The 25662-nt window shown below is 41.5% G+C and overlaps 1 protein-coding gene and 1 pseudogene across 5 annotated transcripts in view; both read left to right on the top strand.

Moving 5' to 3' along the window:
* The window catches only part of LPP (LIM domain containing preferred translocation partner in lipoma), a 541140-nt gene that overhangs the window by 204543 nt on the left and 310935 nt on the right, over positions 1-25662 (top strand). For all 5 annotated transcript variants that reach the window (XM_077487560.1, XM_077487557.1, XM_077487561.1 and 2 more), the window contains one exon: positions 9456-9571. In XM_077487560.1, coding sequence (XP_077343686.1) covers positions 9557-9571 — 15 coding nt within the window. In that variant the 5' untranslated portion in view covers positions 9456-9556. The remainder of the gene's footprint in view (positions 1-9455; positions 9572-25662) is intronic.
* Positions 1404-1522, top strand: LOC143990796 (5S ribosomal RNA; annotated as a pseudogene).

Below are 25662 nucleotides of genomic sequence, written 5' to 3'. Positions count from 1 at the left end.
CGGAGGTACTTTTAAAAGACTCTGCGTTTTGCTGACTGCAGCTGTCGGACAGACACAAAAAGCTAAAAAGAGCGATTCGAGTGGTTACACAGGGTTTTCCTTTGGCACATTTACTAAAAGCACCAGGCTGAGCCTTAAATAGCAGCGGCAGTTGCTGGACTATTTGCTCAAGCAGTGAATGTGATTTCTTCTGATAGTCCCTCTGCACTTGTACATCGGGCTATGATCAGAAGGGGAGTAGAAACACCCCAAAAAAGGGCTTAAAAGGGAATCCTGTAGGCTCTAAATACTCTATATTGGCATCCTCCCCTGAGAGTTCTGGGGTGGCTGGTCCGAGTAAGTGATCAGGGCTATCAAATATTGCAATCGTTTTCAACACTGCAGCCCCTGTCTATATTACTGAAGAGGGTTTTCCTCAAGCCATGATGGGATTGGCTTGCGGCTTTCATCGCATCCTAGAATGGGATAAAATGCAATTTCCCTCAGGCGACCGTGAGAAGGCTGATGACTCCTCTTCTGAGGGGTAAAATGCGTCACAATCTGAAAGATTGATAGTGCAATTTTTACTGGATTTGTCCGCTCCACTTTTTTGCTACTCTTCATTGAGTCGGTTGATATGCCCACTTCTTGCTCACTAAAGCCTCCTCAAGCTGTGCATGCCTTTCCTGTCCATTCAATGCTGAAAAGGATTATGTATTCTGAGTGGGATCACCCAGATAAACTTTTTTTCTTTTCCCTACTATAACATTTTTAACAATTTTTCCTATGGAGGAAAAATTCACTAAATGTGGGGATACCAGCAACTGTCGCTGCTATATCCTCTGTGAATGAAAGTTTGACTTGTCCGTTAGACAATACTCAAATGTTAAGGGATCCAACGGATAAAAAGTTGGAAATTTTTTCTGATGTTTCAATCTCTGCTAGCAGCAATTGCTGTATGTCAATCCTTGAGAGTCCAGTCTGAACAGGTGCTCAAGGTTATTCCTGATCAGCAGGCCAGGATTTACCCGAGTTACCAGTCGCATTATGTTTAGCAATAGACACCATGAGAGGTTTTATTCTTCAAGCCTTGTGCCTTATGCTTGACTGGTCAGCCGATGCATCATGCAAAGCTCTTGGCTAGTTTTCCTTTTCACGGTGAACAGCTGTTTAGGGATGATTTGGATAAATACATCCAACAATTTTAGTGTAAAAAGTATCCTTTTGCTAGTTGGAAGAGGAGTAAACGTATTTCATTTACACAAGCTCCTTCTCCTGTGCCAGGAGCATCTGCTTCCAGGCAGTTACGGGGGCCTCCACCTCAAGTTCAAAATTGAAGCCTCCTTATGAGGATGCATCCCTGCTTGCTCGAGTGGGGGGAATACTTCCGCCGTTCTCAAGGGTCTGGCAGGAAGATTGTCGGAGCCTACGGCCACATTACCTTGAAAGCGCCCAATCTTGTCTGATCTCTGAGGCTAAGCAGGGTCGGGCCTGGTCAGTACCTGGATGGGAGACCACCTAGGAATGCCAGGTGCCGTTGGCTGCAGATGGGTAACTTCCTCAATAACTCTAGAATATAAACTTGAGTTCCAAAGGTCCCCATCTCCTCTTTTTTTTTTTTTTCTCCGACTCCAGAGGAAAAGTCATCTCTCTTTCTCAAGCATTGGACCATCTTTTGTCTCAAAAGATTGATCTTGGTGGTTCCCATGTAAGTGCAGGGATTTGGGTTTTATTTAAACCTTTTCACGATGCCAAAACCAAGTGAGTATGTCAGACCCATTCTAGATCTAAATCTGGACCGGTCTAAACCGGTTCTGAATATCCGCTCTTTCCGCATGGAGTAAATTCGATCAGTGGTCTCCGTCCTACAAGGTGGAGAACTTCTGAGGTCAATAGACATCAGGGATGCATACCTCCATGTACCTATATTTCCCCCTCACCAGAAATATCTATATTTCGAGGTAGAAAATATTATTTTTCAGTTTTTAGCTCTGCCTTTCGGTCTAGCTACTGTAGCTCGAGTATTTACAAAGGTCTGGCCCCCTCCTGTAACCAGATAAAGGCCCCTAGGTATAACGATTATAGCTTACTTAGATGATCTGCTCTTGATAGACTAGTCGGTAGTCGCTTAGACCAAAGTATGATCTACAGTTAACTACCTGGAATACCAAGGTTGGATTCTCAACCTAGAGAAATCTTCCTTAAAAAATTATCAAAGAGATTGGAATACTTGGGTCTGATTGATACAGCCCAGGAAAAGGTATTCTTGCCCTAGGCGTAGATTAGTGCCATAAAGGAACTGATTCAGATGGTCATAGCAAAGAAAGAATCCTATTTGACTTTGCATGAGGTTGTTGGGAAAGATGGTGGCTTCATTCGAGGCCGTTATTTATGCTCAGTTTAATTGAGGCTGTGGCAAAACAGTATTTTGTAGGCTTGTAACAAGTAGGTCCAAGCTCTAGATTTCCCAATGTGTCTCCAGGGTGCACTGGAGCCTCAGGTGATGGTTGATAACCAAGAATCTGCAGAAGGGAATATCTTTCCTACCACCTACCTGGAAGATAGTAACAGCAGATGCCAGCCTTTTTGAGTTGGGGAGCAGTCTGGGAAGAAGTGACTGTCCAAGGGAAATAGTCCAGATCTAAAATGCCCATCAACATTCTAGAGATCCGGGCAGAGCGATTGGTCCTGGGGGCCTGGATGTGCAGGTTACAGAATTATCCTTTCAAGATCCAATCTGACAATACCACAGCAGTGGCCTATATCAATCACCAAGGGGGCACGACAAGTCGTGTGGCCCAGAGAAAAGTGAATTATATCTTAACCTCGGGGGGGAAACAATGTACTTTGCCTATCAGCAGTCTTGATTCCGGGAATAGAAAATTGGCATGCGGACACTTGAGTCGCCAGCAGTTGTTCCCAGGAGAATGTTCCATTCACCCCCATACCAGACGTAGATGTGTTTGCATCCACGTTCAACAAGAAAATCGACAACTTTGTGTCGAAACAAGGGACCCACTAGCATAAGGAAAAGATGCCATGGTGTTCCTGTGGAATCAGTTTTCACTGATTTATGCATTTCCTCCTATTCCGCTGTTTCCTTGACTGCTTTGCAGGATCTAGCAGGAAGGAAGATCTGTGGTTCTTGTGGCCCAGAAGATCTTGATATGCAGAGATCATAAGGATGGCGGTAGGGGACCTATGGACCCTACCACCACATCCAGACCTTCTCTCGCAAGGGCCGGTATTTCATCCTACCTTACAAATGCAAAATTTAATGGTTTGGCTGTTAAATCCCACATTCTGAAGTGTGGGCTGTCGGGTCCAGTGATATTTACTCTGATTAATGCAGGGAAGCTGGCTTCCAGAATCATAGATTAGAGTCTAGAAAGCATATGTCTCCTGGTGTGAATCCAGGCGTTGGCACCCCAGGAAGTATGTCATAAGTAGAATCCTTGACTTTCTGTAGATGGGGTTAGAAATGAAGCTGGCCTTGCGTACTATCAAAGGCCAGGTTTCGGTCTTGTCTGTATTTCAACAACCACTTGCTTCACATTCTTTGGTTCGTAGCTTATTCAGGGGGTAACACGGCTTAATCCTGCGGTTAAGTCACCCCTGAAACAACCTTTTTGAGCCGATACAGCATATTCCCTTTTGACAAGAAATCACATTTTCTGGTAACCATATCTTCTGCAAGAAGGGTATTGGAGCTGGCTGCTCTTTCTTGGAAGAGCCATATTTCATTATTCACAAGGTAGTATTGCGCCCCCATCCTAACTTTCTACCAAAGGTAGTGTCTAGTTTTATCCGAACCAGGATTTTGTTCTACCTTCATTTTTCCAGAACCCTCTTCTACGGAAGGAAAATTACTATGTTCTCTTGATGTGGTGAGAACATTCAAGGTCTACTTGAAGGCGACTGCTCAGATTCGAAAAACTGATGTTTTGTTGTGTTGCCTGAAGGTCCTAGAAATAGGACAGACAAGTAACTGTTCAGGCTTATGGTTTAATGAGGATTCCACCCTCTCAAATCAAAAGCGCACTCCACTAGGACTGTTAGTGCTTCGTGAGAGTGCATCACCAAGCTTCCATTGTTCAAATCTGCAAGGCCTCAACTTGGTCTTCAGTCCATACATTTACCAGATTTTATCAGGTGTATGTAAAAAGGCTATCGCCTTTGGGTGTAGTGTGCTGCAGGCAGCAGTATAACTCCTCTAGTCTCATGTTGCCCTAATTGTGTTGTGTCTCCCCATCCTCAGTTGATATTGCTCTGGGACATCCCACAAAGCAATTACTATGGCGCTGTGTCTCGTGATGTACGATTAAGAAAATAGGATTTTTATAACGGCTTACATGTAAAATCCTTTTCTATGAAGTACACCACAGGACACAGAGGTCCCTCCCCTCTTTCTGGTATACACGGGTATTGCTGTGCTACAAAACTGAGGTACTCCCAGTAGTGTGAGGGGTTATATAGGAAGTGGACTTCCTGTCTTAGAGTGTGCCAGTATCCATCACCTGAAGGTGGCCTATAACCCACATAGTAATTTACTATGGCTCTGTGTCCTGTGATGTACTTTAAAGAAAAGGATTTTACAGGTGAGCTGTTATAAAAAAAATCATATTATTGCATCGCAGCTGCTGCCCTGAGATGAATTATTACATCCAGTACTTTTTTTCAGAAAGCACCAGTGCAGCAGAGTGGTGTGAACTGCCCTCAGAGTTTTTTTGCCTGATCTTGCAAGGCTGCCCAGCGCAGTCCTAACACGCCTGGTATAAACGTGTCCCAAGTGGTTACCAAATGAGTATACAGCCAAATAATGAGCATGCAAAGACTACACAGTACTGTGCAAAAGTTTTAAGCCGGTGTGGAGAAATGCTGTAAAGTGAGAATGCCTTAAAAATATATCAATTTGAATTGTTTATTTACAAAATGCAAAGTGAGCAGACAGAAGAAAAATATAACTTGCACACAGTTTGTGATGGAACTCAGCAGGTAGGTTGTTCCCAACATCTTGGAGAACGAACCACATATCTTCTGTGGATGTAGGCTATCTCAAATTCTTCTCTTCATGAACTCTCTTCATGTTATCCCAGACAGACTCGATATCGAGATCAGGGCTCTGTGGGGGCCAGACCATCACTTCCAGGACTTCTTCTTTACACTGAAGATGGTTCTTAATGATATTGGCTGTATGTTTGGGGTTGTTATCCTGCTGCAGAATATATTTGGGGCTAATCACATGCCACCCTGATGATCTGAAATGATGGATAAGTAAATGCGGTAAAGCTTTACTTTGTAAAGAATACCCAGTGAGGTGCAAGGAGAGCAAAACAAAAATTTTGCTTGCACATGATTGTTTGATGGAACTCCACAGATCTTTAACACATTTACTAAGTTCTGGGGAAAATGAGTGCAGCTGCACATGCAAACTGCAATACCTATTTGCCTTTAGTAAATTAACCCCATTCTGTTGTAACGACCAGAAAAGCTGAATCCATGATCAGTAGAAAAAGGTTATACAGTCTGATGTTTCATCTTTCACTATATATCTGGATGTATTTAATCTACAATATCTGCTGGGTTGTAATCAATCATTTGGGAAGGCATCTTGGGGAAGAAATTAGGTCTGAAGATTTTTCAGCATGATCACATAACAGGAAAGGAATATGAGGCGATTCCCAGTACCAGGTATACCCTGTGAAACAAACAGTCATGATGGTTCCATATTTCAGGATGATCATTCCACTATGCACACTGCTAAACAAAAACCAGAATGCTTTCATGAAGACCAGAATCCATTCATATGCCTTCCACTACTTTCCCTTGACACCAAATATTTTTGATAGATTAAAAAAATCTTGTACATGAAATGTCTTTTATAAAATTTGATCAGATACATTTGATAAGTGCATAGTTGGACATGTAATGTGCTTGGCATGCCTCTACTGCAGGGGAGGCCTGGGCTGAGGTTTAGAAGGTTTTCAGTAGGTGGTCCTGCTGGAGAGTACTTTTGATTCAGTTCAGTGCTTAGTCATAGTGGGACCTGCAGTCCGTGTCGGATGCAATTCTGGGAAAGCAGAATGATGGTGGTTATTTGTGATGGCATTTTATTTACTTTTTTTTTTTAGGCAAGTCGATATTTTCACAAAGTAGCTGTAATCTTATTCAGCTTAGAAAGTATTTCCTTATTTACAAGTCATCCCTTACATTCCCCTATTTTATTATATTCTATATGTAAAAAAGGTAGATTATGATAAACCATTTTGTGTAGGACAATATCTACCTTTTAACCCTGGCCACCACTGTGACATCTTGGCATGCTGTGTATGGTGCACTTTTGTGCAGGGAAACTTTCCCTACAATGAAAGGGCCAGTTGATTTGCGTGTGCCTCCCATGCCAATAGCTTCCAGTCCTCCCTTATTAAAGAGGTTATGGACAACATGGAAATTTGGCAGAACATCCCGTTATAAGGCTCAGGAAGCAGGAGATGTTCTTGCTAATAACTGTATTACCAGTAGTTAAAGCCCAATTGAAATTCCCAGCCAAGGTATACAGTATAGATAATTTGTTTTCAGCAATACACAGATTTGTAAATGTCCTACTTTTTTGGTTTGTAATTTAGCCCCAGGTCCAGTTGAAAAATCCGCTCCCTGACAGCAGATCACAATTAGAGACCACTGTGTGACATCAGCATCCTATCTGCAACAGTCTCATTGGCATCAGGCTTAAGGAGCGCTTTATTAATTCACTCGGCTAAAAAAGTTTTTCCTCATTTTCATGCATACCTAGATTATTTTTTTTCCCCTTTTAAAGATGATATAACCATCTGAACCTTGTTGGCCATCATTGTTACTTTTACAGCAAAGTTTGGTCTGCATGCTTTGTAAAGAGAAGTATAAACTGAGACCTATGAAATAAAAAATGTACTTATACTATTATTACAAGTGTTAACTGCATACTGTTATCACAATACAACATATGTAATTTTCGCAATAGTGGTCTTTTTATTAGAATTAGATTTGACAGGTTTAAAAAGAGAAAAGTGGAGGTTGTGCCTCCACCAGTTAGATTTGTTAATTACATTTTTTAGTTTTATTAAAAGTTATAGGTTTGAATTTTCTTAACCACTTGCCGACCACCGCACACACACTTACGTCAGCAGAATGGCTCGTACAGACAAATATGCGTACCTGTATGTCCCTTTTGAATTTTCCGCCTTGTGGGCATGCACGTGCCATGCCCGCCACATTCCACGGGAGCATGCCCGCAAACTCTATGATCACTGGTGGCCTGCGATCGTGAGACAGGCAGAACGAGGAGATGCCTATGTAAACAAGGCATTTCCCTGTTCTGCCTAGTGATATGACAGATCTACTGCTCCCTGTCATCGGGAGCAGTGATCGCTGTCATGTCAGTGGTAGCCCACCCCCCCATAAGAATCACTCCCTAGGATGAACTTGACCCCTTGATCCCCCCCCTAGTGTTTAACCCCTTCCCCGCCAGTGTCATTCATACAGCAATCATTGGCTATTTATAGCACTGCCGGCTGTATAAATGACTTTGGTCACAAAATACTGTCAAAAGTGTCCAATGTGTCCGCCATAATGTCGCAGTCCCGAATAAAGATCGCCGCTATTACTATTAAAAAAAAATAAAAAATAATAAAAATGCCTTGAATCTATCCACTATTTTGTAGATGCTATAACTTTTGCGCAAACCAATTAATGCATGCTTATTGCATTTTTTTTTTCTACCAAAAATATGTAGAGGAATACATATTGACCTAAACTCAGGAAAAATTGTCAGCCAAAGCGACGCAGTGCCAAATCGCAAAAAAAAAACGCTCTGGTCAGGAAAGGGGTAAATCCTTCCGGGGATGAAGTGGATAAATTAGACCACCATACTTTTTTGTTTTTTTTCTCCTTTTTTTATTATTAAATTTACATCCTTTTTGCCACAAGTTTCTCCAGTAGAAAGGCCGGAGAAACACTTTTTTTTTTTTTTTTTTTTTAAGCAGAAAAACTTCAGGTAGGGACAATTTTCTAATGAAATATTACTGTGCAAGCTATGTATACAGCTTGGCAGCATTTCTAATGAATTGACAAGCAGATAGCAGGTGGTTAGAGTGTATTTAGATACAAACAAATCCACCCACTGGCTGCTAATTACAGGCTTCATATCTGTCAGTTTGTAGCAGTTGTAAGAAAATAAACAGGACTGGCTGGAATATTGTTTAAAGCGGAAGTAATACCAGAAATTCTTTTAAGTGTGCACATGACAATAATGTGTAAATGTATCATTGTACTTCCCTAATCCATGCTTTACCTCTAAATCAGGGATTTCCAAACTACGGCCCTCCAGCTGTTGCGGAACTACACATCCCACGAGGCATTATAAAACTCTGACATTCACAGACATGGCTAGGCATAATGGAAATTGTAGTTCCTGAACAACTGGAGGGCCATAGTTTTGAGACCCCTGCTCTAAAAAAAATATTGGTGATCATTTAGGATTCTAGAGTTCACATCCACACTACATAATGCTGCCCAACATTTTGACACTGTTGTATAAATCTCATACCTATGCCAAAGCCTTTACGTTCTTGCCTGTGTCTAAGAACATTGCACACCACCCGTTTTGCCCTATGGCTGTTGTAATCTGTGACCAATTAGTGTAAAGACTCCCAGAGTTCCTTACCTGCCGGTCACCTTGTGACCTGCCACTGTAAATGTCCACCATGGCCTCACGGATTTGCTAACTCCTTTGTGCCTCTTACTTTGTGACCTCCCTGAATACTAAACTGAAAAGGGTGACCACTTTTTGGGTTCGGATAAGGGTGATTGAATTTCTCCCAAGATGCTCTTCTCATGTCATTTTTTGACTGCTTTTTAATTGTATATTGGTACGTTTATTTTTTTTATCCCAGTATTTTTATCACACTGACTTCGATGTCCACTGATAGGTCTAACTATTTGGTATTGCTAAGGCACTGTCATCTCATTCTGGGAACTGAAAATATTGGTGAGTTGGTTACCCTTTGTATATCTCATGGAACAAACATTTTTAATTTTTGTATCTTTTCCCACCTAATTAGTAGTTTTGGGTCTTCCCACCCATCATTGGATGCCAGTGTTTCTCTTTCTGTTACATTCTTCATAATATAAAATATTCAATAGGAAGAGGGGGCATACCCTTGTTATAGCATCAGCAGGTATGAAGCCTGAAGAATTTTGGCTCAAAGCTTTTGACAGAGAAATACATTGAGCTCTTCAACTTTATCAAATTTGCCAAAAGCTGAAATATTAGGATGACTTGACTCATTAGTAATTACCTTTCTGTGTATTATTATTTATGGAAAGCTTTTATATGTACTTGATACTTTACTATTCTGCATTTAAGGTTGATAAAGATAAAAAAAAAATCTAGCTTACTTACTCTTTATTTTTGTTAATTTTTTTTCTTTTTTTTATAGACTTTCCTCCGCCGCCACCTCCACCACCAGAAGACACAAATAGTCTTTCACACCCATCTGCTATTGGAAGCTTTCCTCCTCCACCTGCTCCTGACGAAGCAATGTTCAATGTTCAGGTAATAAATGCTGACACACTGAAAACACAAATGCTAGCAATCGGTTTGTGAGGTTTTAAAGTGTACGTCAAGCAAAAACTTTTTTTTTTCTTACTTTTGGATAGTAGGGAAGGGATGAGACCCCTGCCCGATTTGTACTGCCATCTGAGGTTTTGTGAGAGATTTCTGCTCACTTTTTGTCATGCTGACAACATTTAGCCAGACAGGAAATGAGCAGGACTCCCCAACAGCAACACACAGAATTAAAATTGCTTTTATTTAATGACTTGCTATCCATTTGAATAACGCAGTCCTGAGGATGGGTGTGGCAGTAAAAAAACATAATTTTGTTCATGCCTTCTAGCATTTCTATGCTATACAAATACAGTACTAGGGTAGGATTGTCCATTGGTCAGTTCAGATAAAATAAATAATGAGCTGGCGTATAACACACACCCCAAGTTTAGGAGGTAATATTAAGGAAAAAACTTACATTTCAATGCCCATCGATGCAGCCTTATCAGTGCCCATCTGCAGCCTTGTCCATCAGGGCACCCTTGCCCAGTCTCTTTGCAGCCTTGCCCAGTAGGGGTGCAACGGATCATCACCGATCCGTGATCCGAACGGGTCACCCCGCTCGGATCGGCACACGCCGCAATCCGTGGAGCACTCTGCGGTCTCGGCCTTAGGAAAGGCCCTGACTTTGGCCTAGTTCCGGAGCGGATGCCATCTTGGTGCACCCATCTGCGTTTACAATGTGATCGCTCCGTCAAATGACGGAGCGATCACCTGTAAACAAACCGGCGTCATGATGACGCCGAATCCTCTCTCCCCTTCCTGTACAGATCTGTCACAGCCATCCCTCCATATTCTGCCAATACTCTGCCGTACCCTGCCAATACTCTGCCGTACCCTGCCAATACTCTGCCGTACCCTGCCATACCCAGCCATGCTCAGCCAATATTACATTGGGGGAGATGAATATTACAGTGGGGAGATTGTGGATATTGCAGTGGGGACTATATGGTGGTGAAATTTTCACAGGTTTTTGCAAATTCAGTTATTTGCTGATCCGAAAAATGATCCGATCCGTGACTCTGATCCGAGGAACGATCCGATCCGTGAGTTTTTTGGTCCGTTGTACCCCTATTGCCCAGTCACTTTGCAGCCTTGCCCAGTCACTTTGCAGCCTTGCCCAGTCACTTTGCAGCCTTGCCCAGTCACTTTGCAGCCTTGCCCAGTCACTTTGCAGCCTTGCCCAGTCACTTTGCAGCCTTGCCCAGTCACTTTGCAGCCTTGCCCAGTCACTTTGCAGCCTTGCCCAGTCTTTTTTCAGGGTTGCCCCGGTTTAAATTTGGTGCTGATCCCCCACTGACTGAGTGGAGAGGAGCGAGCGGAGTCGAGATACACAAAGCCGAAGTATACTCGGCTTTACTCTGCTCCACTCTATCCCCCCCACCTCCACTGATTGCGAGAGGAGTGAGCGCCCCTGACATACAGAAAGCTGAGTGTACTTCGGGTAGACTCGGGCTCTGCTCATGGTCAGACGGGACTGCGAGAGGAGCCGAGACTAGCCGAAGTACACTCAGCTTTCTGTATGGCAGCTGCGCTCGCTCCTTTCGCAATCAGTGGAGGTGGGCGGGACTGCGAGGAGCCGAGTAAAGCTGAGTATACTTCGGCTTTGTATATCTTGGCTCCACTCGCTCCTTTCCCCACAATCAGCGGGGATCAGCGTATAACACACACCCACGATTTTCCCTTGATTTTAAGGGGAAAAAAGTTTGTGTTATACGCCGATAAATATACGGTAAACGGTACAAAAAATGTAGGACATTTACAAAAGCCAATTAGAGTGGCTCCTATAGCATGTGATCACTGTAAAAGCTTCCTCGTTGCGCCAGTACTTGTGTAATCTAGTATCAGTGTCATCCAGTACCAGAGGTAGTGTCAACCACCACTTTAATTTCATTCATCCCTCTACAGTATATGTCGGCTACATCTTGTCTCTGATCTGAGCTGTATATTAACCCCTCACCTGCATTATTCTGCACATTTACCCCTTCATTTCCTGATCTCTGTATATGACCTACACACTTTAAAAGAGAAGTATGGGATTTTTTTTTAAATCATACTTACTCAACTGAATACTGCATCAGTCCCTCGCCGGCTCTAACAATGAGAATCAAGCGATCAAACACTGCTGATTGCTTGGTTTTCAGAGCTCTGTGAGCAGAGAGCTGGTGACTGTCAGTCACCGGCTGTCTGCTCTGCCCCCTCCTCGCTTACTGGAGCACTGGGCTGTGGAGGGGCCGGGTGTCGATCCATGCATGTGGGCAGATCCCGATCATATGGCTGCAGTCCTTCCTGAGCCTGGACCAGCTGAGACTTCAGTCCGCTCTCTACTGAAAACGGGACACGAGTGCAAAACGAACTGCGCTCCTGTGATCCACAGGAGAAGTGCAGCCAGATGAGCTTTAGCTGTACTTCGCCTTTAATGCACCATTGCCAAGCTTCATGTTTTAACCCCCCCCCCAATACTGACATGTTTCTTAGTTTCTAAAAGAAATTATGCCAAAAAATGGGATCCTTTTGAGTATGTGCTTTCCAAAAGGGGGTCATTTTAGGGGTTTTCATATTGTCCTGCCATTTGTATTTGCTGTGCTTTATATCAGAAAGTTAGGGAGCCTTTTCTTTCCGTTTTTATTTAGTATAACATAAAGAACACATTTGTTTAAAAATAAAGAAAAGAAAAAAAGAAAATTCATTGGGGTACAGTGTTGCATGACAGTAAATGTTGGTCAAACTGTCACCATGCTGAAAAATGGCCTGGACAGAAAGAGAGCGTGTTAAATATTGCTTGTAAAATGGGGAAAGATAAGCAGCCCCCATCAGATGTTTGTTTCAAATGGGTTTCTGTTGCAGATTTTCCTTCACTTCCTGTATGGTGAGACTTGTCAGCAGGACAGGAAGTGTGGGCATCAATAGCCATAGAAATCTGACAAAAATTCTAATACTGTCCCACGATTCTCAAGAAAAGTTTTTTGCGTGGAAATTTTAACCTTTAGAAATGGTGGTCTGCTGCTAAACAGCACAGAAAAACTGATCAGCAGGAATCTGAACAAGGCAACCCTGTTATTTCAGCCCTGTGCCCATAGTGGATTGATCATTTTATTCTACTCTATCGCCCTATTTTTCAAATATTGAGCGACTTAAAGCTAAATTCAATGCAAACCGCTAAATACACAGATGAAATTCATAATGGGAGCTGATTTACCCACCATGGATTTCTATTATTGCTCAAGATTTCTGCTCATTCCTGAGATTTTTACAGCCCTGCCAAATGGCACAGGCCATCTGGAGAACTGGCTTTGCTCTACTGCAGTTATATAATACAGTTAGGTCTAGTTCTCATAACCAGTCTGTGATTGGATAATGGAAACGAGAAGCAGCAGTATGATCTCTGCCCAACAGAATGTTTGTGTTTTTGTTTTTCAGTTTTTTTTTTGTTTTTTTTTAAATACGTGAACCCTGAAGCATGTCTGGATGGATGCTTGTGTTGCATCGTCTTCTCCCTCTCTGAGCTCTGCTGTACAGGGGATTTAGTTGCTTTAAAAAAATTATGCAATGATTTTTAATTTAATATATTAATGCCTGAACATATTTTTTTTTTTTTTTACTTGAGTTTAGCTTTAAATTTCAATCACTTTTATTTATATAAAATGCAGTTCTCTGTGGTTTACAGTCTAACAATTCTTATAAATATGTTGCTGGATCTAGTCATTGGAGACTGGATCAGTCTCTCTCTAACTGCTGCATTAGATCACTTTTGATAATGATCTATTGCTTGCTGCAATCAGCCAGCAATAAATCACTATAGCAGTTATCTACTGCTCAGGAAGAGGCTGAATGCCACAGACAGATGTTTTAAACTTTTAAACATGGGTTACTATCTGTCAAGTTAAATCGTTCAGGAGAGTTTGTAAAAATGTCCTGTGTACATCAAGCCATAAAATAAACCTATCCCAAATCGGAACAATTAAAGCTAAGTATATGATAAAAATGTAGGTAACTAGGGGTTAATTGTACATAGGTGTGGTGTATTAGAGATTGTTTATCCAAAGAATATCTGATTGCCTTAGGGGATCATGAAGGATGAGTATTGGGTTCTTTGGAGGTTTTCAATTTTTTGATTCTTTTTTTTTTTTTTCCTGTTGGTTGAAATAGATGGACTTGTCTTTTTTTGACCAAATATGTACATCTGTGTATATCAATACAGAACAGCTGTGTAGATTCAGTTGTGCTCATAAGTTTACATACCTTGGCAGAATTTGATTTCTTGACCATGTTTCAGAGAATATGAATGATAACACAAAAACGTTTCTTTTACTCATGGCTATAGTGTTTTGGCTGAAGCTGTTTATTATCAATCAATTGTGTTTACTCCTTTTAAATCATAATGACAACAGAAACTACCCAAATGTCCTTGATCAAAATATTACATACCCTGGTGATTTTGGCCTCATAACATGCACACAAGTTGACACAAAGGGGTTTGAATTGCTATTAAAGGTATCAATCCTCATCTGTGATCTGTTTGCTTGTAATTAGTATGTGTGTATAAAAGGTCAATGAGTTTCTGGACTCCTGACAGACCCTTACATCTTTAATCCAGTGCTGCACTAACGTTTCTGGATTCTGAGTCATGGGGAAAGCAAAAGAATTGTCAAAGGATCTGCGGGAAAAGGTAGTTGAACTATCTAAAAAGATATTCAAGGAATTGAGAATGCCAATCAGCAGTGTTCAAACTCCAATCAAGAAGTGGAAAATGAGGGTTTCTGTTTAAACCAAACCACAGTCCGGTAGACCAACTAAAATTTCAGACACAGCTGCCAGGAAAATTGTTTGGGATGCAAATAAAAACCCACAATAACTTCAGGTGAAATACAGGACTCTCTGAAAACATGTGGTGTGGCTGTTTCAAGATCCACAATAAGGAGGCACTTGAAGAAAGATGGGCTGCATGGTCGAGTCACCAGAAGAAAGCCATTACTGCACAAATGCCACAAAGTATCACGCTTCTAATATGCCAGACATCACAGGAACAAGCCTCAAACCTTCTGACACAAAATAATTTTGAAGTGATGAGACCAAAATTGAGCTTTTTGGCCACAACAATAAACACTACATTTGGAGAGGAGTCAACAAGGCATATGATGAAATGTAAACCATTACTACCGTGAAACATGGAGATGGATCGCTTATGTTTTGGGGATGTGTGAGCTACAAAGGCACAGGAATTTGGTCAAAATTGATGGCAAGATGCATGCAGTATGTTACCAAACCATACTGGAGGAACATTTGCATTCATCAGCCAGGAAGATGCACTGTCATTGGCTACAGCAGAATAAAGTGAAGGTTCTAGAGTGACCATCTCATTCTCCTGACCTCAATATTCTTGAGCCACTCTGGGGAGATCTCAAACATGCAGTTCATGCAAGACAGTCTAAAGCCCCATACACACTATCAGTTTTTCTGTTGAGTTTTTCTTTTAGATTTACCAAAACCATATAATATGAGGTCAAACCTTAGGCGTTTCAATTTGTATGCAATCAGGCAGGCCCTTGCACTACATGGTTTTGGTAAACCTGAAAGAAAAACTCAGCAGAAGAACTGATAGTGTGTTTGGGGCTCAAGAATTTACAGGAACTGGAGGCTTTTTGACAAGAGGAATGGGCAGCTTTACCATCTGAGAAGATAAAGAGCCTCATCCACAAATACAGCAAAAAACTTCAAGCTGTCATTGATGTTAAAGGGGGCAATACACGACATTAAGAACTGGGGTATGTAAACTTTTGATCAGGATCATTTGGGTAGTTTATGTTGTGATTAATATTTAACCACTTACAAACCAGGCCAATTCTGACATTTCTCTCCTACATGTAAACATTATTTTTTTTTTTTTTTACTAGAAAATTACATAGAACCCCCAAATATATATATAAATATATATATATGTGTATATGTATATGTATATGTATATGTATATATATATATATGTATATGTATATATATATATATATATATATATATATATATATATATATATATATATATATATACACATATATATATATATATATATATACACATATATATATATATATATATATATATACACATATATATATATATATACACATATATATATATATGTATATGTATATATATGTATATATATATATATGTATATGTATATATATGTATATATATATATATATATACATATACATACATATATATATATATATATATATAATATTTTAGCAGAGACCCTAGAGAATACAATGCAACTTTTTATCTCACACGGCATTTGTGCAGCTATTTTTCAAACACTTTTTTTTTTTTTAAACACAGTTTCGTGCTTTAAAAAAAACAGTAACGTTAGCTCAATTTTTTTGCATGATGTGAAAGATGAAGTTACGCCGAGTAAATAGATGGCTAACATGTCATGCTTCAAAATGGAACACTCTCGTGGAATGGGGCCAAATTTTGGTACTTAAAAATCCCCATATGCAACGCTTTAAATTTATTTTACTGGTTACATATTTTGAGTTACAAAGGAGGTCTAGGGCTAGAATTATTGCTCTCGCTCTGACATTTGCACCAACACCTCACATGTGTGGTTTGAACACCGTTTTCATACGTGGGCGGGACTTCCGTATGCGTTCGCTTCTGTGTGTGAGCGCATGTGGACAGTGATGAATCTCTAGCGCTTACCTAGTGTTACTGACTAAAGTGAAGCTATAATCTAAAATAATTAAATATTATAAATTGACCACGTTTTATTTCAATAGTTTGAACTTTTTTCACATTTTACTTGGATCATCAATCACCATGTGATTTATTCATCACCTATATTTATTATCATTTACTGGTATTGTTAGTTATCATCACATCATTTTGAGGGTGCGCTCATCCCGATTTACTTACTTTTAATACATTTTTTATTTATTTTTTATTAATTTTACTTAAATTGTTTAGTTTGACACTTTAAAAGAAAACAAAAAAAACTCCCTTGTAATAGGAATATGGCATGATCGGTCCTCTTTACAGTGAAATCTGGGGGTCAATAGGGCCCCACATCTCACCTCTAGGCTGGGAAGCCTGAAATAAAAAAATAAACTATCTCGGCTTCCTAGCCAAGGCGGTGGCGTTTGAATGCAGAGGCCGGGCGTGCCGTCATAACATCGCACCCGGCCTCCGATCATAGAGACTCCGGCGACCATCCGGGGGCCGGCCGATCCGTTCTCCGTCTCGCCGATCACATCGATGAGTCGGTAGAATTACTGGAGGGCGGCGCGCGCGGGGGGGGGGGACATCATACTATGATCATACTTGTGGTGTAGGTAATTGCTGGCTGAAAAAGCCGTTATCTGAATGATGCCTGTAGCTTCAGGCATCGTTCAGCTATCCCCCCACAAAGCCGAGGACGTCATAAACACAGTTGATTGATAATAAATGGCTTCAGCCAGACACTAACCATGAGTGAAAGAAAAGTTTGTGCTATCATTCATATTCTCTGAAAAATGGCCAAGAAATCATAAATTATGCAAGAGTATGTAAACTTATCAGCACAACTGTACATTATAATAATACGAGATATATACATTTTAAAACTTAAAGAGAAGTATGGCCAAAGATTTTATGGCCATACTTCCTTTTTGAGCCACAGAAGTACACATACTTTTGTTCTCCTGTGACTCAGAGTTAGCTGATAGAGGGTTATTGCCTGCTATCCACTGACGGTGCACAGCCAAGTCAGGATCTGGAAGAAACCTGTCAATATTGTTGCGATCCACCTGACTGTGACAGCTGGCTGCAGCATGAAGGTAAGAACTACGTTTTTAATTTGTTGAATACAGATATAAATACCAAAATTAATGCAATTCTATGTTCATTGACACATCAACCGCGTCTCTTATTTATCTACACCTCCTCCCTTGGTCACTTGATCGCCTCCCATGGCTTCCAATACCATCTCTACGCTGATTCACCCAAATCTATCTCTATTCCTCACCTCAATCCAGTCTCCTTTCACATTAACTTACTAACTGACATAGCAGCATGGATGATGCACCACTTCCTTAAACTAAATCTCTATAAATATGAGCTGGTGATAATCCCCCACCCGTGCTTCCTTCTATGACTTTTCCATCAAAATCAATAATGCAACCATCAATCCCTCTTCTCATGCCAGAGTACAACGTGTAATTCTAGATTATGACCTATCTTCTCAGCCCCAAATCCAAATGTTGTCAAAAGCTTGTAGACTTCACTTCCGTAACATCTTGGCCCTTTTTAACTAATGAAACCACCAAGCTACTCGTTCACTTATACCTTGTTATCTCTCACCTTGACTATTGCAACTCCTTTCTCATAGGCATACCTCTCCATAGGCTATTATCTAGAATGCTGCTGCCAGACTCATCTACCTTACCAACCGCTCAGTGTCTGCAACCCCTCTCTGCTAGTTCCTACACTGGATTCTGATTGCACAGCGATTTAATTTCAAAGTACTAACTACAACATACAAACTAGCCATTCACCACTCTGCCCCAAGCTACATCACCAATCTTGTCTCCAAATATCACCCAAACCTTCCTCTCCGCTCCTCCCAAGATCCTCTGCTCTCAAGCTCCCTTGTCTCCTCCTCCCATACTTCAGGACTTCTCTAGAGCCTCTCCCATCCTCTGCAACTCTCCGCCTCAATCTGTTCAGCTATCTTCTACTCTGGTTGCCTTTAGGCAATCCCTGAAAACTCAGGCTTCCCTGAAGAGATATCAAGCCTCCAACTAATCTTTTATCAGTGCCATCAGCTCAACCCTCCCCCCCCCCCCCCCCCCTTACAGTTATAACCTTTTGTACCACTTGTCTCACACTTAGATTGCAAGCTCTTATGAGCAGGGCCTTTTTAACCCTTTTGTATGTTATTGTATTGTAACTGTACTGTCTACCTTTTATATTTTAATGCGCTGCGTAAACGGTTGATGCTATATAAATCTTGTATATTAATAATATCACTACAGGTGGAGAACAGGAACTGAAGCCATCTTTTACTTATTTCATTCACATTTATGAAACGGGGAGTCGGTGTCTGTGAGCAGATGGTCACCATTTTGTTGAACATCAATGAATGTGTTTTAACAGTGCAAGTAGTGCAGCTACCCAAATTTGATAAGACGTCAGTCTTTTATAATCCCTAGACAGCAGAACTCAGAGGAAGAGGAAAAAACAGCACAAAGAGCCAGTCAGTTGAAATGTTGACAAGGAGCATGCTGATAGGACGAGATAGCAGCGTGATAAAAAGATGCATCTATCACTGTGCTGCTCCTCCTTCACTGTGCAGTTACAAGTAACAAGCCTGGACTCAGGAGAAAGTGGGTTAAATGATGCCAGCCATTATATACATGAAAGACTGAGGAAATCTAGAAGTACTGCTGTGACTTGAAGGCTCGTATTGGCGCAAAAACTTTTTTTATGGTTCTATCTTTTGATGGGCTGTTAATTTTTTTTTTCTTCTGACTAGAGTTTTTATTTAAATTAGTTTTTTTTATGTTTTGTGCTCTGAGATTAAATGCATCTGTGTGAAATGCTTTAATTATTTCCGCATGGTATTATAAATATACCAAAGTGTTTATGAATACAGCTTTCTTTCATCTGGATTGTTAGATTCAGTGAAAGCTGAATGTCAGAGCAATTGGTATGTCTTGAGATACAGGAACCTGAAGTTTATTACCTGAGATAGTTCAGGTCCATAGTATGTAGCACAGTATGCAGAGGTCAGTAGTAAGTAACATACTGAGCAGTGCTCACAAGTACTGTAAGTAAGGCAGTGTGCAAGGGATTAAGAGTAGGTAACGCACTTTTAAGAGGTCTATACTATGTGACACAGGTCGCAGGGGCTGGGAGAGGCCATTAGTAGGTAATTCAAAATGCAGGGCAGGAGTAAAATGTAGAGTTCAGGGGTCAGTGGTATGTAATGCACATTACAGAGGACAGTAGTACGTATTGAACAGTGCCAAGGTCTGTAGTAGCTAACGCACAGTGTGGAGGTCTGGAGTAAATGGCACAGAACTTCCCCACAAGCAAAAACACCCTCTTCCAGTTCAAACTACTTTATTCTAGGCTAAAATGGACCCCAGCACAAATTCCCCCCTCCTTTCTTGAAATGTACTTACAGACCTGAGATGAAGCGATGTCGGACACTCTAAGGGATGTCCTCCCAGGTCTTCCCGTGCCTATGTCATGACACCTAATGAAGAGCCTAGGACTTCTCCCACCTCTGCAATGCCTATTGCTACTTTCATGAGAGGCTGTGGGTTGGGGGTCGCAATATACTTGTCACCATTGCTGCATTGCAGATTGTGATTGCTATCAAGTGGTTGCCAAACCACACTTTGATTTGCATAGCAAGGTTAAAAATAGTTAACCCTTTTTACACCTTCCATGGCATTGTTCCAGAGATGGCCATAAGAAAATCCTCTAGGAAACTGCTGCTAACTGTGCCACAAAGGAGGAAAACTAAATTCCTTCCTGCCTCCCTAAAAGGCAGCTGAATCAGTTGTCTGGTTAAAATATGTGTTTGTTATTAGCCATTAGTAGTTTATACCTAGTTTTAGTAATTTTCCTGTCTGTGATTGGTTTACTTTAATGTAAGGCAAGTATTGATGAACTTGTCCTAATAAAAACAGAACATTATCCAGTAGTTTTATGCTAGTGTTGATGTTCTTGGGTTATAATACCTTGTGTACAGCGTTTTTGTATTAGCAAGGCAAAACTAGTATGCCATTCCCAGTTTTGTAATGCAATTACAAAATTACATTCATTAGATGTGACAGCGAATAACCGGGCATTTGTCTTGTCGTTTGCCCAAATGTCCCTAAGATTAGAGAACTGATTGCAGACTTGTGTGCATCTGTAAACCATCTGCAGGAGCAGTGCTCAGCCACTCATGAAGGGATGACAATCCAAACTATACATACACAACAAATGAATCCCGTATGTGATGGCATTACAGCTAAGAATGTCAAAATAACTTTGTCTCCGTGACAAATATTCTTTCTGCAAAAATTCTTGTAGTAGTCATGGGAGAAGAAGGGCAATGCAATAAAATTGTTTTCTGTGTAGAAATAATATGGCATGTACATAATACCTTATATACAGTAATATCGTTGGTGCCTGCAAAGGGCATTATTGCAGAAGCTTGTAAACTCCTATTTCCCTGAAGAGAGGCACAGAATAGTTCACTTATCTGAAAGAATGTGTGGAGGCCTGGTTGACAAATGACTCTTGCAATAAACGTCTAACAATACAAACTGGATAAAGATGGGTGTTATTAGCACCTAGAAATGGAAGATGAATAATTTGTCTGGCACATAACTCGTAAATCACTGGCTTAATTGCAGTGTTCCCATTATGGTAACAGTATATTTTAGTATACTGTTAGTGTATAATGTCCCTTACAGCGAAATAATACTTGTTTATTGTGTCTGCTTTATTAAATAAGGCATAAAGAAGCGATCATTGACATTACAGTAACTTTTATGTAAAAATGCTTTGTCTACCGGTCAAAAACCAGCCAAGGTGCTTAGGCCATGTACATGTAAGCTTTAGTGTGTACCTGCACAGCTAGTTTTACAAAGTATTTGCAAAGCTTTCAACAAGCTTCAAGCAGCTTTGCTGAATCCTTTCTAGTTCTAGCGTCTACAAACTTTGGGTTATTTTACTTATTCTTAATTTTTTTTTTCTGGTAATGGTAGCAATCAGCGACTTATAGCGGGACTGCAATCTTGCAGCAGACAAATCGTACACCTAACTGACACTTTTTGGGGACCAGTGACACTAATACAGTGATCAATGCTAAAAAAAATATACACTGTCACTGTACTAATGACACTGGCAGGGAAGGGGTTAACATCAGGGGCAATCAGAATGTTAAATGTGTTCCCTGGGAGTGCTTACTAACTGTGGGAGAGGTGCTTTGACTGAGGGAAGGTAAAGACCTGTGTTTCTGCTTCCTCTTCCAGAATGGTGGTCTGCCTTGTTTACATAGGCAGACTGGCATTTTGCCTGTCTCCCAAAGATCGGTGTTTCCAATCACAGCGGGAGTGTGTCATCTCAGATCATGTACTAGGTACCACCAGCTCAAAAATAAAAGTGTGTGTGTGTATGTATGTGTATATATATGTATGTATATGTGTGTATATAGATATAGATAGATAGATAGATATAAACAAACTAATAAATATAGAACAGATGTAACAACAAAATAATTTAACCTGTTTACTATACTAACAAAAAAAACTACAATGTGTGATAATGGTTCCCTTGCAGGGAATTTCTAAAACAATATCAATATCCCACAAACTGAAATAACGTGGCCCTTTACTATCTGCACTGCAATGTGTGGTCAGCCATATTGAGACATATGGTAAAGGATCCCATAAATGCACAGGAGGGCTCCCGCTGCACTTTGACCCATGAAGTCAATTCCCCCACAGCGAGCCACACGGAAGTGCTGTGAATCTTTCTTGGGGAAGCTACGGGAGGACTACTGGCAGCCTACTACAGCTGTGTGTTTACCCTGCTTCGAGCCTCTACTTATCCTTAATCAGTGTGCGGCACTTACTATTGTGAGCTGTGTTGGCAGCTGCTGATGTAGCACCTGACACATAGCTCGCATACTCAGGGCAGCCAACAGAAATTTTGGGGCCCCTTACACAACTTTACGCCTGGGCCCCCCAGTGCCTGACCACCAACATTCCCCAGGGCCCGACCACTGGCTGTCCCACAGATTCTACCCACAATGCATCTCCATCCCCCTCTCCACAATGTATTCCCATCCCCACCCAGAATGATCTGCATCCCTCTCCACAATGTATCATCCCTGCCCAGAATCCTGGAGAGGGATGGATGATGCTGGACAGGGATGGGGATACATTGTGGAGAGGGATGGATGATGCTGGGTGGGGATGAGAGTTACATAGTGAAGAGACTCGCCACAATGTAACTCTCATCCCTAGAGGTCGACCGATATATCGGCCGATATTTGCCGTTTTTTAAATAATCGGCATCGGCCGATTGTGTTGATAAAAAGCCGATTCTACAGCAGGACATTGAAATGACTTCTGTAAGAAGTCAGTGTGAGTTGCCTGAGTCGTCATAGTAACACTTTCCTCCTCTCTGGGCAGACTGCCAAGAAAAGAACTAAATGATACAATGTTTACACTTCTGAATGAATTAAGTCATCTCTGTGTAGAAGTTCTCAGTTTAACCATTTAAAGACTAAATCTTTTCTGACACTTGTTGCTTACAAGTAAAAATCCTGTATTTTCTGCCAGAAAATCACTTAGACCCCCCAAAAATTATATATATATTTTTTAGCAGAGATCCTAGGGAATAAAATAGCGGTTGTTGCAATATTTTATGTCACACGGCATTTGCACAGAGGTCTTTCAAATGCATTTTTTTGGGAAAAAAATACACCATTTAAAAAATAAAAATAAAATAAAAACAGTAAAGTTAGCCCATTTTTTTTTTTTTTTTTGTCCAAAAGTTTTGACTACCCGTTTTTATTTAATATATAGTTTTTTTTTTTTAAATCTAGATCATACATACAAGTAAACTGATTGGAGGTTTGTTTTGTTTAATAAATGTTTAAAGCGGGAGTCCGCCGGGACTCCGCGTTTTTTTTTTTTTTTTTTTTTTTTTTTTAAAAGCCAGCAGCTACAAATACTGAAGCTGCTGACTTTTAAAATAGTGACACTTACCTGTCCAGCGCGCCCGCGATGTCGGCACCCAAAGCCGATCTCTAGATAGACACTCGAGTGCTGCCGCCGCCATCTTGGGTATGGGAATCAGGAAATGGAGCCTTTCGGCTTAATTTCCCGGTTCCCTACTGCGCATGCGCGAGCCGCGCTGCGCAATGAGGACGGTCCCTGCTGCCTCTGGGATCTGTGTGTTTCCCAGCAGGCAGCGGGGCACTTGCGGAAGGGGGCGGGCACTTGCGGAAAGGGGCGTAATGTACGCCCCTTTCCGCAGAGAGCTAGCCCGGAAGTGGGTGCAGTTACCTGGATTATCCAGGTAACTGCACCCCCCTCCCCCCTGAAAGGTGCCAATTGTGGCGCCGGAGGGGGGGAGGAATCCGATGAGCGGAAGGTCCATTTTTAGGGTGGACCTCCGCTTTAAGTGTAAGAAATTTTCTGTATCACTTATGAAGGCTGCTTTCACACTGGAGCGGGGCAGGCGTTGATGGTAAAACGCAAGTTTTAGCGGCTCTTTACCATCATTTTAGCGGTGCTATTTGGCTGCTAGTGGGGCACATATAACCCAGCTAGCGGCCAAGGAAGAGGTTAAATGCGCCCATGAAGCACCGCTGCCAAATCGTATTGCATGCGCTTCGGCAGTGGTGCCCATTCATATCAATGGGCAGGAGTGGTGGAGGAGCGGTATACACCACTCCAAACGTGCTGCTTGCAGGACTTTTTTTTTTAAGATCCTGCCAGCGCATCGCCTCAGTGTGAAAGCACTCTGTCTTTCACACAGACTGCAGGGGAGCCGTTTTGCAGGCACTTTACAGGCGCTATTTTTAGCCCAAAAGCGCCTTAAAAAACGCCCCAGTGGGAAAGGTGTGTTAGATCAAGGGGGATTAAAAATAAATAAATAAAATAAAATCGGCCTAACATATCGGCCCAAAAAAATCGGCATCATATATCGGCTATCGGCCGCCATGATTTCTAAATATCGGCATCGGCCAGAGAAAAACCCATATCGGTCGACCTCTACTCATCCCCACCCAGAGTCATCCTAATTCATTTTCACAATGCAACTTCATCATGCCAGCTTGTCAACCTCAGGTGTCCCATTTGAGGAGATCACTCTGTTTTACTTCTCCCACTTCTCCCCACTTTCCTATTTATTTTACCCCTGTGTTTCACTTTTTGTACTTTTTGTTTGAGTAACACGTTTGTTACTGTGTGATTAGTAGGGTGTGGGTCATCGGGCCTACCCTGAAGTCTTGTGATGGGGGTGGACATAGGCCTTTTGGCTTGGTTCACCCTCTCTCATGGGGTCTCCCTTCGAGGGAGTCCCACCGAGTACTTGGGTGGGTCTGTTTAGGCAAACCTTCCAGAGAAAGGGGGTCCACCTGGTTTTGGCCAGATGGACCCAAGTGAAGTACCTCAGTCCCTGTCTTGAGCTTAACATCCTGGGGGATCAGGGTAAAGTCCTTCCTAGGGTGGACCAGTGTAAAACCTGCTGCACGTTTTGTGTCACTCTTTGTGTGTGCACTTTTTTGGCACTGGGTGAAGTTCTTGGGTGTCTGGACTCAATTTATTTAATCTCCTCAATCTGCTGCATACACACTAACTCTGTGACTTACACTCCACACTGCTCTCTCTCGTATCTACATGCACCTGAGAGGGCTGGGTCCACTACTACCACTGACAAGCTGACCACACCCCCTGCCCAATCAGATTGCTAACTAACCTAGAAGCGTCAGGCTCCGCCTCAGCAGGGAAGGAAACAAAATGAGTGCTCGCCTGGATCACCTTGCGAAGGGGTGAAAGGAATCAAGTGGCGGCTTGTATGATTCTCACATTCTCTATTGTGAGCGATGCATGGGCCAGCGGCTGCCTGCAGTGCTAACACTTCAAATTCTTATGCTGCTGTCGAGGGTGCGGACCGGGACCCTTAATGGGAATGGCGTTCTTGCTCTGGAAAAAGTACAAGAACTAGCTAAGAGGTTAAACAAGCTACTAGCAGATTTGGGCCTCATGCATACTGCTGCTCCTAAACTCCGGTTTAGGAGCTTTTGGAGTTTTTTTTATTATTTTTTTGCAAAGCTCCTGAACTCAACTCAAAAGCCTATATGTCCATGTAAACATAGGCTGCTAACAGATTTTAGGAACAGCAGAGCTGAAAGATACTCCTTTCCTGTACACAAAAGAATCACGTTCAGGAGAGGAATGTTTTGACAGAAAAACGTTAAACTTGGTAGAAACACACCTAAATGCTTGGCGCGTTTTAGCACTTTAGTGTTAATTTATTTCAAT

The sequence above is a fragment of the Lithobates pipiens genome, unplaced genomic scaffold (genome assembly GCF_037356315.1).
Source record: "Lithobates pipiens isolate NorthernLeopardFrog02 unplaced genomic scaffold, aLitPip1_a1.2 Scaffold_18, whole genome shotgun sequence".
Lineage (NCBI taxonomy): Eukaryota > Metazoa > Chordata > Amphibia > Anura > Ranidae > Lithobates > Lithobates pipiens.
Note: the sequence above shows the minus strand (reverse complement) of the source record. Positions and strands in the feature narration are given on the sequence as shown.